Source organism: Chiloscyllium plagiosum, unplaced genomic scaffold (assembly GCF_037043375.1).
Source record: "Chiloscyllium plagiosum isolate Xiang-an unplaced genomic scaffold, Cpla_swu_hap1 HiC_scaffold_39, whole genome shotgun sequence".
Lineage (NCBI taxonomy): Eukaryota > Metazoa > Chordata > Chondrichthyes > Orectolobiformes > Hemiscylliidae > Chiloscyllium > Chiloscyllium plagiosum.
This window is the reverse complement of record NW_028270177.1, coordinates 34,350,214-34,363,783: the sequence shown is the minus strand read 5'-3', so window position 1 is coordinate 34,363,783 and position 13,570 is coordinate 34,350,214. Positions and strand designations below refer to the sequence as shown.

General features: G+C 41.5%; 1 protein-coding gene and 1 long non-coding RNA gene across 4 annotated transcripts in view; one reads left to right on the top strand and one right to left on the bottom strand.

The window, feature by feature from the left end:
- efl1 (elongation factor like GTPase 1) overlaps positions 1-13,570 on the bottom strand; it is a 263,785-nt gene that overhangs the window by 178,683 nt on the left and 71,532 nt on the right. For both annotated transcript variants that reach the window (XM_043677605.2, XM_087981251.1), the window contains exon 12: positions 923-1,022. In XM_043677605.2, coding sequence (XP_043533540.1) covers positions 923-1,022 — 100 coding nt within the window. The remainder of the gene's footprint in view (positions 1-922; positions 1,023-13,570) is intronic.
- Positions 1-13,570, top strand: part of LOC148138653 (uncharacterized) — a 41,362-nt gene that overhangs the window by 25,872 nt on the left and 1,920 nt on the right. The window contains exon 3 of one of the 2 annotated variants that reach the window (XR_015753774.1): positions 11,584-11,804. This is a non-coding gene — a long non-coding RNA (uncharacterized LOC148138653). Of the gene's footprint in view, positions 1-11,583; positions 11,810-13,570 lie in introns of both variants that reach the window. The other variant, XR_015753775.1, reaches the window with a different exon arrangement.

Sequence of the window (13,570 nt, the reverse complement as noted above, 5' to 3'; positions counted from 1 at the left end):
TTCAAGCATTGTATCTTCACATTAAAAGTTACCAAAAATCATTCACTGGAGAAATAAACAAGTAAATGGAAAAGAAAATGGAAATATTAATTGTAGAAACCAAATGAAATTATTATCATCTCTAACAGTAGCACACAAGATGATCATAGGGTTAGATAGGATGGATAGTGAGAGACTTTTTCTTTGGATGGGGATGGGTAGCACAAAGGGACATGGCTTTAAATTGAGGGGTGATAGCTATAGGACAGATGTCAGAGATAGTTTCTTTACTCAGAGAGTAGTAGGGGTGTGGAATGCCCTGCCTGCAACAGTAGTAGACTCGCCAACTTTAAGAGCATTTAAATAGTCATTGGATAAACGTACGGATGATAATGGAACAATGTAGGTTAGATGGGCTTCAGATTGGTTTCACAGATTGGCGCAACATCGAGGGCCGATGTTCTATGTTCCCATTAAGTAGCGTGGTAGATTAGAACTTGAATATTGATGCAAAAACGAAACATGTTGTCAAAACTTTCATTTTGCATTCATCAGGACAGAATCACAAGAATATCAAATCTCCAAGGCAACAACAACTTACACTGCAGAAGAAGATGTTTAGTTGGTAAATAGGTAAATAGTTGGTAAATTTGGCAGTGTTGTTGCCACAAGTAATGCACAAGGGAATAGTTAGCAAAATATTGGTTTAAAATCAAATCTGATAAATCAACTCTGGTTGGTTAAGACATTGCCATGGAAAATGTCAGGAAACGGTTGTCCCCCAAGGTTTTGTTTAATGGAACAGTGAAACATGTTCTTTCTAGAAGCTCTTTATATTCAAATGCAATCTGCTTTGCAAAGAGAAAGAAAATGGCCACAAAATGTGACTTTTCTACTAAACAAAACTTTCTTTCAACAGTAATGTCTCTTGCTTCAAACTTACCTTAACTTATTTTGGGGCAAAGCCTTGGAATCAACTGCAAACATCTTGCAAATAAACACAATCACTGGGGCTGTCTCATCACTCTTGCATTCAAGGAATGCTGAACATATAAAAGAGAAGAATTATAGTGTTATTGCTTCAATAAATTAAAAGGATTCTACTGATTAAGCTGTAAAATCAAAGGCTAGGGGAGAAAATACATGTGAAACACACCTTATCACTAAGACATAAGATTGCAATTTAAAGAATGGGATGTGATTTTCTCCACAGTGGTTGTAAATCACAGTTCTGACAAGTCACTATCAGAAAATTGCTTTAAAAATATTGCGTTACATTTTCTGCTGACTTTTTATTTTAAATTACTTGTACAATGATAAAAATCTAGTTTTAAAATAGATTTTAATATCTTGCAAATCAATTCTCACTGGAAGACGTACAATCTAATTGCTGTCTTGATCCACGACTCACAAGAGCACAGTTGTCCAAATTTGTGAAATAGAGATAAAACAGAGAGTCTGTGTTACATCAAGAACTGGAGTCTATTTTAAAATCAAACATGAAGCAGGCAGTCAATTGCTGAACTCAGCAAGACTGCTTCACTCATTAAAAACAGATCAGCTTCCTGTGCAATATTTGGTCATCCTCTAGTGCACAATCAGATAAAAAGAAAAATGCACACAGGATCTTTCTAAGAAATAATACAGTTCAGAGGTGGTTATGCAGTAACACAAAAAACTACCAATCATTTTTATGCTATCAGTTCAAACTTAGGTTTCACAAAAATATTCTGCTTGGCATCTGCGGTTGCCTTGAACTCTGATACATTCCTTTTTGCAACTTTGAAGCTTTGGGAAGTAAAATCATTGGGGGACGAGACAAATCACTCCGACGAACAATTTTCACCTAAATGCAAAACTTAGAAAAAAAGGAGGGTTGAAGAAGAATCAAACAACGTTCCTTTGCAACACATTGAGCTGCTGAAGAAAAATAAGGTGTCACGGATATCCATTTATGATTCATCTCATCTTATCTTAAGGTTTTGAAGTTTAGAAAAGCAAATGTAATTGGGGGACAAGCAATTGTAATTTACTGGTAAAGACCAAATCTCTCAGGTTCTGCACTCATCCCTGGGAAATCCGGAAATACAAGAACACCTACATCAGGCTCCTCTTATTGACTACACCTCCGCCTTCAACAGTATACTTCCAACCAAAGTAATCTTCAAACTCCAAGACATAGGTCTATGCTCCATCCTCTGTAACTGTATCCTCGACTTCCTGGCCCACAGACCCCAGTGAGAATAGGCAACAACACCTCCTCCAAGACAATCCTCAACACTGATGGCCTACAAGAATGTGTACTCAGCCTCCTACTTAAGCACTCTGTACAGACCAATATTGTCCTAACTCCACCTACTAGTTCATTGACAACATCCATGTTGTATGCCGGAGCTCAGACATTGACGAGACAGAATACAGAAAAGAGATCGAGTGTTTGGCGGTGTGGTGTAAAGATAACAATCTCTCCGTCAACATCAGCAAAATGAAAAAGCTGGTCATTGACTTCATGAAGCAAGTGGGAGGGCATACCCCATCTACATCAATGTAGCTGAGGTGGAGATGGTTGAGAATATCAAGTTCCGAGGAGAGACAATCACCAACAATCTGTCCTGGTCCACCCATATTGATGCACTGGTCAAAAAAGCAAAACAATACCTTCAATTTTTATGGACGCACCATAGAAAGCATCCTATCGGGATGCACCATGGCTTGGTATGGCAACTGCACTGCCTAGGACCATAAGCCACTGCAGAGAGCTATGAACATAGGCCAGTCCATCCATTGACTCCATCTACACTTCTCACCGCCTTGGAAATGCAGCCAACATAATCAAAGACTCCTCCCACTCCAGTTATAATCTCTTCCAACCTCTTCCTTCAGGCAGAAGATACAAAAGCTTCAACACGCATATCAACAAATTCAAGGACAGTTTCTTCCCTGCTATTATTAGACTTCTGAATGGACCTCTCAAGTTTTAAATTTAATATTGGTTTTGCTTTTTGTGCACTCTCTCTGCAGCCATAACATTATATTCTTAGCTCGGATGTATTACTCTTATGCACTTTAAATGGTGTGATCTGCCTGTACTGTGGGCCAAACAAACATTTTCACTGTACCTAGCAAGATGTAACAAGAATAAACCAAATCAAAAACAAATAAATTTCAAAATTGACAACTCTAAGACCTCTCCCCCAAATACACCCCTGCAGAGAAAGCAATGAAGTGATGCCAATGAGCAGAAAACATCACTTGTACAGTTGTTCACCCAGTTGTACAGAAGACAACACCCACCCCAAAAACCAAAGTCAGTTGGGATATCTCCGCTGAACCTGTGCTGCCCTCAACTCCCACCCAGGATTTGCAATGTATTAAACATTCACAATTATATCCACAACACTGACATGAAACCATATTATTATGATGCTTTCTTCTGTATCACTTTCCAACTGTGTTTTTAATTTTACTTGGAAATAGCGTCAAAACTACAAAGAGACAGACAAAGACAGACAGAGGTTCCAGGTGTCAATGATTTGGTGCCAGAAAGGGGAACGCACAAGGGGTCAGAGCTAACAAAGTAGAATGCTTGGAGAAACAGAAATATTCGGAGTTCAAATTGATTATGGAGAGATGATTGAAGAGATAGGGTGAAGCACAGATGTGGAAGGCTATTAACTTAAGGAGGAAAGCTGTAAATTTCTTTGCTTACAATTGTAGCCACACACTTCATGAAGTCAGGGATGATAGGGCAACATAACTTTGTGTGTAATCAGATATAAACAACATCTGATGAGTTAACTTCTTGGAGTTAAAGATACACATGAAACATATATGAAAACTAATGCTCAATTTACCTGCTTAAATTTAATAAAAGTGTTAAGTTTGAAGAAGAATTACCAAAAAACATCTTCGACAATCACAACCCCATCCCAAAGATTCTACCAATTTCTTGGTAAAGCACTTGAGTTCCCTTCAGATAATATGCGCTGTTACAGAGGAAAGCATTAAGTTATTGATATGAATTTAAGTAAAATGTCCACATTAACTTTCAAAACCACAACTACCATTTTTTAGATAAATTTGATTTCTGCAACACGACGGCTGGAGGAAGAGCGCCTCATCTTCCACCTAGGAACCCTCCAACCACAAGGGATGAATGCAGATTTCTCCACCTTCCTCATTTCCCCTCCACCCCACCTTGTCTCAGTCCCAACCCTCAGACTCAGCACCGCCTTCTTGACCTGCAATCTTCTTCCCGACCTCTCCACCCCCACCCCCTCTCTGGCCTATCACCCTCACCTTAACCTCCTTCCACCTATCGCATTCCCAACGCCCCTCCCCCAAGTCCCTCCTCCCTAGCTTTTATCTTAGCCTGCTTGGCACACCTGAAACGTCGATTCTCCTGCTCCTTGGATGCTGCCTGACCTGCTGCGCTTTTCCAGCAACGCATTTTTCAGCTCTTGATCAGGTGGGCCAATGGGCTGAGAAGTGGCAGATGGAGTTTAATTTAGATAAATGGGAGGTGCTGCATTTTGGGAAAGCAAATCAGAGTAGGACTTATACACTTAATGGTAAGGTCATGGGGAGTGTTGCTGAACAAAGAGACCTTCAAGTGCAGGTTCATTGCTCCTTGAAAGTAGAGTAACAGGTAGTTGGGATAGTGAAGTTGGTATGCTTTCCTTTATTGGTCAGAGTATTGAGTACAGGGGTTGGCAGGTCATTTTGCAGCTGTATAGAACATTGGTTAGGCTACTTTTGGAATATTGCATGCAATTCTGGTCTCCTTCCTATTGGAAGGATGTTGTGAAACTTGAAAGGATTCAGAAATGATTTACAAGGAAATTGCCAGGGTTGGAGGATTTGAGCTATAGGGAGAATTGAATAGGCTGGGGCTGTTTTCTCTGGATCGTCAGAGGCTGAGGGGTGACACAATAGAGGGTTGTAAAATCATGAGAGTCATGGATAAGATAAATAAACAAAGTTTTCCCTGGGGTGGGGGAGTCCAAAACTAGAACACATAGGTTTAGGGTGAGAGAGGAAAGATATGAGAGACCTGAGAGGCAAGTATTTCATGCTTAGGGGATACCTGTATGGATTGAGCTGCCAGAGGAAGTGGAGGCTGGTACAATTGCAACATTTAAAGGGTATCTGGATGGGAATATGAATAGGAAGGGTTTGGAGGGATATGGGCCAGGTACTGGCAGGTGGAAGTAGATTGGAATGGGATATCTTGTCAGCATAGACGAATTGGACCAAAGAGTCTGTTTCCGTGCTGTACATCTCTATGACTGTGTGTTTTGTTTCAATAATTGTCTGGTTAATAAGTCTCCTCAGAGCCAAACAATATTCCACCAGAACCAGTGGGATTAATTTATGGGCATTAACAATACGCCAGAGATTTGGTTTAATGCATATATTCCATCACTGTAGCTTTCTTTCTGCAAAATCTGTTACGTTCAATTTACATAATCTTCATTGTGAACATCAGTGAGCAGGCAACGGAGGGGAGTAACAACATTTATTCAGCTTTCCTTTGTGCAAAAGTGGTTATCACCAACATTTGAACTGAAACTAGAATGAAAAGGAAGAGTGATGTCACACAAGACACATTTGATCACAAAATTTGATCACAAGGTGTGCTCCTTGTTGTGGTTGTGTACGCCGAGCTGGGAATTTGTGTTGCAGACGTTTCGTCCCCTGTCTAGGTGACATCCTCAGTGCTTGTGAAGTGCTTCTGTGATGTTTCCTCCGGCATTTATAGTGGTTTGTCTCTGCCGCTTCCGGTTGTCCGTTCCAGCTGTCCGCTGCAGTGGCTGGTATATTGGGTCCAGGTCGATGTGTTTGTTGATAGAATCTATGAATGAGTGCCATGCCTCTAGGAATTCCCTGGCTGTTCTCTTTATGGCTTGTCCTATAATAGTAATGTTGTCTCAGTCGAACTCATGTTGCTTGTCATGTGTGTGTATGTGGCTAATAAGGATAGCTCCTTAGTGCTCCTTTCACTGCCAATTTTCTCCTGTTCTTAGTTCTCTTGATAGCAGTAACACTTTGCTGAGTTATGGTTCTACTGAGCCCTCCAGTGACTTATCAAAGGGCCATTATACATTTGGGAACTTCAATAGGAAATTTCAATAAGCTCAGCCTGATCTTTTCTTTACATTATAGCAATTTTCAAGTAATGGTTGGGAACCCTAACCTGATTTTCAGCCACTGAGTTCAATATTTACTCCTATTGGGAGCCATCAACTAACAATATGCAACCCAAGGGATTTAACAAATGAATATCCCCTATTGCGTGCACTGTTGAGCAATGAGGAACTTAAAAAAGTTATTTTTAAAAACATCAATGCTTTTATTATTTTAAGAGAGACAGATTTCTCAACACTTAGGTACTGAAAACTAAATTCCAATCGTAATGTAAAACATTAACTGCACAAGTGCAACAGAAATTTAGTACTGAGGTAAACTGCATTCCTAAAAAAAATTTAAATTTGAGTCAAACATCTTTCTCTGCCATTGGTCTGAAACTCTGAACACCTAGGTAGAATCTTTCCATCCCTGAATGATGTCGACTACTACAAGGAATTTGGAAAAATTAGGCAAGGCGTCCAGTGAGACCCTTCTTAACTTTGAGTCCAAAATGTTGCATTTGCCCACCAAACATTGGACATTGAGAAGAGATACTTGCTAGTGAATGGCAAGAGATCTATTAATAGGAATTATCCCTCAATATCACTCATTGTTACTTAATCTCATAAACTAATATGCTGTCTCCCGCTGTATCGTCCACCGGAAAGAGACTAACTGCAAAGAATACCCAACATGAAAGTCAAATGGAGTACTTATAGACTCAGCCTGTGCTGTTTGCTCCTCCGGACCTCCATCTTGAACAGCAGGCAACAACATCTCCGGGCACAAACTATGGGCAGCAACCACAGGTATCCCATATCCACACATATCAGCTACCAAAATGTACTAGCCTCCATGCGTCAGTATGGCACACCTCCAAAATGCTTAGTGTTTGCTGCTGCAATTTAATGCCACATTTTGGAGCATATTGGCATCTTTTATTGCAGTGTTGTGCAAGGGCATTTTCCACACAAGGACAAGTACCCAGCTCTCAAAGTGGACCAGGCTGCACTTTAGTGTGGCGAGCTTGCTCTCTTAGCACTCACTCACTTTGCATCGACCTGGATGCTCACAGCATTATGGCCTTCCCTTGCTTTGCACCCATTAGGTGTGGGAGATTGTATCTGACACTGCCAGGACTGACATGGAAGCTCAGTGGTGGTGGCAGAAGGGGAAGGGTGGGTAGTCTCATGATTCGACTGAGCCTGGGACTCAGAGGTGCCATGGACATAAATCATTTGACTAGTCACCCCAAACTCACTCCAGGCAGATGTTCTGGGTACACTGATAGAAATCCCACCATGGCAGTTGGGGAACTCTGAATCCAATGTGCAATAATAAGCTATGCTAATGACATCCATGTAATTATTGATTGTCACTAAAATCTCATCGGATTCACTAGTGCCCTTTAGAGAAAGAAGTTTGTTTTCCTACTCAGTCTGACCCGCACGTGACATCTGACCCATGGCAATGTTGTTGACCTTTAACTGCCCTCTGGGTAATGAGGAATGGTAAAAATGCTGGCCTAACCAGTGACACTTGCATCCCAAAAAGGAATAACAAAAAAAAAATCACAACATTCACTTCCTTTCATGATCTCTCAATTCCTAAATGTGACCGACAATGTGGAAAATGGCTGAAGGATGCCCAAAGTGGGTGGAGATTCTAAAAGTATGGGCTCTATTTCAGAGGGATGAGAAGCCATTCAGGGTCCATTGCACCAATCTTGCATTTGAAGAATGCAGGGTGAAGTCATTTGCAATCATACCATTGCATATCTGAAATGCATGCTGTCTACAACTGTGACATGCAAATTGTGGCTCTTGTGGGACAGTGGTAGTGTCCTTACCTCAGAACCCAGAGTCCCAGGTTCAAGTTGCACCTCCTCCAGGAGTTTGCAAAAACATCTTGGTTGATTTAACTAAGTACCCCTATGGGCCACAAAGATTTATTGTATTTAGAAAATATGCTTGATTTATAAAAATATATTTCTCTTCATACATAGTTCCTAAAGCAGTTCTGTTCTATACAGTAACATATTCAGAAACAAACATTGGAGTTTGGTTTGTTTAATGGATAGAGTCAATGGCATTTCTTACTTATTAAAAGACAATTTTTACAAATATTTGAGGAACTGGGGGACTGGCGTGGGGGGGGGGGGGGGGGGGGGGGGGCATCTGATAACCACACAAAGTACAAAGACACTAAGACTTCACATGCTGAACCAGGACTCAGAACTGATTCCCTCTCAACCTGAACTGCAAGTATAATGCATCGCCCTCTTTAATGCAATGATGCCCTACACATATGATTTGGGGTTGGAGACGAAGAGTCCAATATTATGCACTGTTTATAATCTACTGCCTCTTTACAACAAGACTTGTGTTGCATTCATCACAATACACCGCAATGTCTGGGAACCTGGGACTCTGGGTTCAGAGACAGGGACACTACCACTGTACCACAAGTTCCATGTGGAGGCAAGCCATGGTCTTCCTTGATAGGGTGCTGTGTCCCACTGCATGAAAGAATATGCTAAATTGTCATTGGTGAATGATGCAAATGCTGAGTGTCACATTACTAAGGACTGTTCTTTTTATGTTCCTACACAAGTTAATTGCAAGCGTGACTGATGGATCCAGTCTCAGCAGGGATTAATTTCACTGTTGCCACAATGCAACAAGGTGCAGAGAAACTGAAGTGGAACAGATATGTCAGAAAGCTCATGACTAGCAGCAACCTCCAGTGGATGCCAAACAAGCCTCTACTTGAAGAAGTCACAGTTGTATGTCCCCTCAGGATGTGGACGTGTACAGGATGCTCAGAATCTATTGTCCAATATGCCATTTTCTCCGAATGAGTGAAGCACAGTATAAGCACAGACTGAGGGTGTCCCAGGACACTGTCACAGATTGTGCCAACTGCTGGAATGGGACCTTTGACCTGACAGAGTGGGTGACCATCTACATCTCTGGCCATCAAGGCATCAACTATATTCAAATTTTATATGACCGGCTCCTTCCAAGGAGCCATTAGAGGCCTGTATGAGCTCTCTCAATATTCAAACTACAGAAGTATCAAGGCTGTTCCCAACACTATTTGAATTAGATCACACCACTTCATCTCACTTACACATTACAAGAAAGGTGCTGTTCTCTGGGCAACAGGATTCGTCAATCTTGCCACTGCCTTCAGGTGAAGAGCATGATAGACTGTTCACACTCACTCTGACAGGACAATTTCATATTGTATCTGAGTTTGTTAAGAGAAAAGGATTCCGCTCGATCAATGTGCAAGTGATCTTAGATATTTGCAGTTGGCATCCGGGAGCTGCAATGATGCCTATATCCTGGAGAATTCATGTTTCTGCTGTGATTGAGGGACCAGACGCCTCCTACGGATGGTTACTAGAGGACAAGGGTTACCCTCTGCAACCACAGCTGATGACTCCATATATATAATTCTGACACAATGCTACGCAGTCTTTGACCAGGGCCAGGGTGGAACAAACAAAAAGCCTCCTGAAAAGGAGTACGGGGACTATAACTCCCTTCCATCACCAACCACAATTGACTAGTCAACCAGTCAGCATCCTTTTCTCATGCAATATATATTCTTGCTCCCTTTGAAGTTTGGCATTCTTGTGTTTGAAAAGTTAAAAGTTTTAACTGCTGGCTCCCTAAAAAGAAATTAAAAATGCTAATGAAATGTTGACCTTTATCTGATGGGAGCAGAGTGCAAAGGAAGCGATGCCCTTCATCAGATAACAAGGCACCTTCAGCTGAAGGGGCAACACTTGAAAGCTTGTGATTTCAAATAAACCTTTTGGACTATAAACCGGTGTCTTCTGACTTTGTCCATCCCAGTTCAACACTGGCGCACTCTACATCATGAAATTTTCAAAGCAGAGAACAGGTGGAAAGGGGGTTGAAGAACCAAGTACGAACTAAGTTAAGACGCATACGTGATACCAGCAAACTAAGTGTGAGAACAGGAAAGAGACTTTGATTGGCCTCAAAAAGATGGACAGGCCAAGTTTGACCAGGCTGCTGATTCCAACTTGAGCACTGGTGTACTGATATACAACAAGAGCAAGGAACTATTTTTCTCATTGACATTTAATGTTTTGATTATTCAGAATTCACTGTGAAAGTTATGAATCTGTTGAATAGCATTTTCCTTTCTCAGTATTAAATATGAAAATTGCTCATGTGTGCATTTTAGCATATAACCAACAGATGGCACCAGTTAAGCATATTTCTTTACTCTGATCATGTGTTGACTATGTAAATATCCGACTGAATGAGAAGAATCCATTTTGAGGTGTTCCTTACTATCTGGATTTTCCTTTTATGGCATTAATGAGACAACAGCTCTTTCTGAGTTTCATCCAAGTGGAAGAGAAGTAAGCTGCTGCAATCAATCTTACTTGATCAGTTCATCTGCATTAACTTAACTCAGGTGTAAATCAGTAACTAAAGAACACATTAGGGGTCAGAAACAGTATAGATCAACCCTAAAGATGTCAGCCATCCTGTGTGGATAACACTCAACTACCAAGTCAGAGGTTGTGGAATCAAGTTCCACTCCAACCTCAAGCCATCATCTGTGTGGAGTTTGCACATTCTCCCCAGTCTGCGGAGATTTCCTCCGGGTGCTCTGGTTTCCTGCCACAGTCCAAAGATGTGCAGGTTAGGTGAATTGGTTATGCTAAAATTGCCCATAGTGTTCAGGGACATGTGGAGTGGTGGGGTGGGAGAATCGGTCTGGGTGGATTACTCTTCGGAGGGTCGGTGTGGAGTAGTAGAGCCGAATGGCCTGTTTGCACACTATAGGGATTCTATCATTCTAGGGACTTCACCTCATAATCTAGGTGGACACATCAATCTAAAATTGAAGGAGTGCTACAGCATTGCAAATAACATAATTAAACAGGCCGGCATGCATTTGCCCATTCACTCAGTCTGGCCAAATCATACTACATCTCTGCATCCTCCTCACAACTCATGACAAACCAGGTTTTCCAAACTAAACTAGTCCCATTTGCCTGCGTTTGGCCCATATCCTTGTAAACCTTTCCTATTTGAATACCTGTCCAATTGTTTTTTTGAAAATGTTGTAATTATACCTGCATATATCACTCCCTCTCAAAGTTCGTTTTATATACAAACCATCCTCGGTGTCAAAAAGTTGTCCCTCATGTCTTTTCTTAAATCTTTCTCCTCTCACCTTCAAAATATGGCCCCTCGTTTTCAATTCCCCCATTCTGGGAAAAGACCTTTGCTATTCACCTTATTTATGCCCATCACAACTTTATAAACCTCCATAAAGTCACCGCTCAACCTCTTATGCTCCTGGGGAAAAAGTCCCAGCCTATCCAACCTTGCTTTAGAACGCAAACCCTCCAGTCCTGGCAATATTGTTGTTAATCTATTCTGAATCTTCCACAATTTAATAATATCCTTTCTCTAGCAGGGCAACAAACTATACAGACTATTCCAAAAGTGGTCTCACCAACATCCTAGGAGAAAGCGAGGACTGCAGATACCGAAGAAGTCATAGTTGAAAAAGGTGGCACTGGAAAAGCACAGCAGGTGGAAAAGGCAGCATCCGAGGAGCAGGAGAGTCGACATTTTGGGCATTAGCCCTTCATGAGGAATTCCAGCGGCACCCTTTTTAACTCTCACCAATGTCCTGTACGGTACAACCTCAACATGACATCCTAACTCCCATGTTCAATGATCTGCAAGCATGCTAAATGTTTTGTTAATCACAGTCTACTCAAGGAACTCTGCACCTGAACCATTAGGTCTCTCTTATTGACAACAAAACCCAGGGCCCTGCTCGTTTGTTTTACCAAAATGCAATACCTCACATTTATCCAAATTAAACTCCATCTGTCACTCCTCAGCCTGTCAGTCCAATTGATCAAGATCTTGTTGTAATCTTCGATAACCTCCTACACTCAACCATAAAACCAATTTTGGTACCATCCACAAAGTTACTTACCATGCCTCCTAACTTCTCATTCAAATTATTTATATAAATGTTCAACAACAATCCCTGCAGAACACCACAAGCCTCTAGTCTAAAAAATAACCTTCCACCACAACCTCTGTCTCCTACTGTCAAACCAATTTTATATCCAATTGGCAAGCTCTTCCTGAATCTCATGTGATCTAATTTTACTAACCAGTCTCCCATGTGAAACCTTGTCAATTCCCCAGGCCAAACTTTACCCATTCCTTTGTCTGTATTTTTTTTCTCTCTCTAGGCTTCATTTCCACTTATTGTTTACTCCTCATCCCTCGCTTCATCCTATCTTCAGCATATATACCAACCTTTTCCAAGCTACTTTCAGTTCTGAAGGGACACTAAACTGAAATGTTAATGCTGCTTTCTCTCCACAGATACTGCCAGATATGCTGAGTTTGCCCAGCAATTTCTGTTTTTGTTTCTTATTTCCAGCATCCGCAGTTCTTCAGGTTTCTTTTTTAGCCAACGGATGTGATCTATTCCCAGACGGTTTTTGACAAGGTGATGCACACGAGGCTGCTAAATAATTACCCCACTGCTTGCCTGTGGGGTAAGGGGCAAGGTACCGACACAGACAGAGGATTGGCTGGCTGGCAGAAGGCAGAGAGTATGAAAAAAGGGTTGTTATCAGAATGGCAATTGGTGACTAGTAGAGGTCTGTAAGGATCATTGTTGGGACCACAGCTATTCACGTTATACATTAATAATCTGGACAAAGGATCTGAGGGCATTTTTGCCAAATTTGCAGATGACACAAAGGTAGATGGAGGAATAGATAGTATTGAGAAGTGGGGAGGCAAAGGACTCGGACAGACTAGGAGAGTGGACAAAGAAGTGGCCGATGTAAGGAAGTGGGAGGTTTATGCACTTTGGTTGGAAGAAGCAGCATAGACTATTTTCTAAATGGGCAAAAGCTTCAGAAATGTGTAGCACAAAGAGATTGAGGAGTGAGAGTTCAGGTTCAGTTGGCAGTTAGGAAAGCAAATGCAATTTTAGCATTCATTATGAGACGGCTAGAATACAAGAGCAAGTATGTTCTGCTGAAGCTCTGCAAGGCTATGGTCAGTCTGTATTTGGCATATTGTGAGCGACTTTCGACCCTGTACCGAAGGATGGATACACTGGCATTGAAGGCATTCCAGGCGTTGAATACAAGAATGATCCTAGGAATGAAGGCTTTGTCATATGAGAAGCAGTTGAGAACTCTGGGTCTGTATTCGATCGAGTTCAGGAGGATAGGGTGGGGGTGGGGTGGGGAAATCCTACTGAAATTTATAAAACACTGAGATGCCTGGATAGAGTGGACGTGGAGATGATGTTTCCACTAGTAGCAGAGACTAGGACCCATGGGTTCAGCCTCAGAATGAAGGGATGACCCTTTAGAACAGAGCTGAGGAGGAATTTCTTCAGCCAGTTGTTTGTTAAT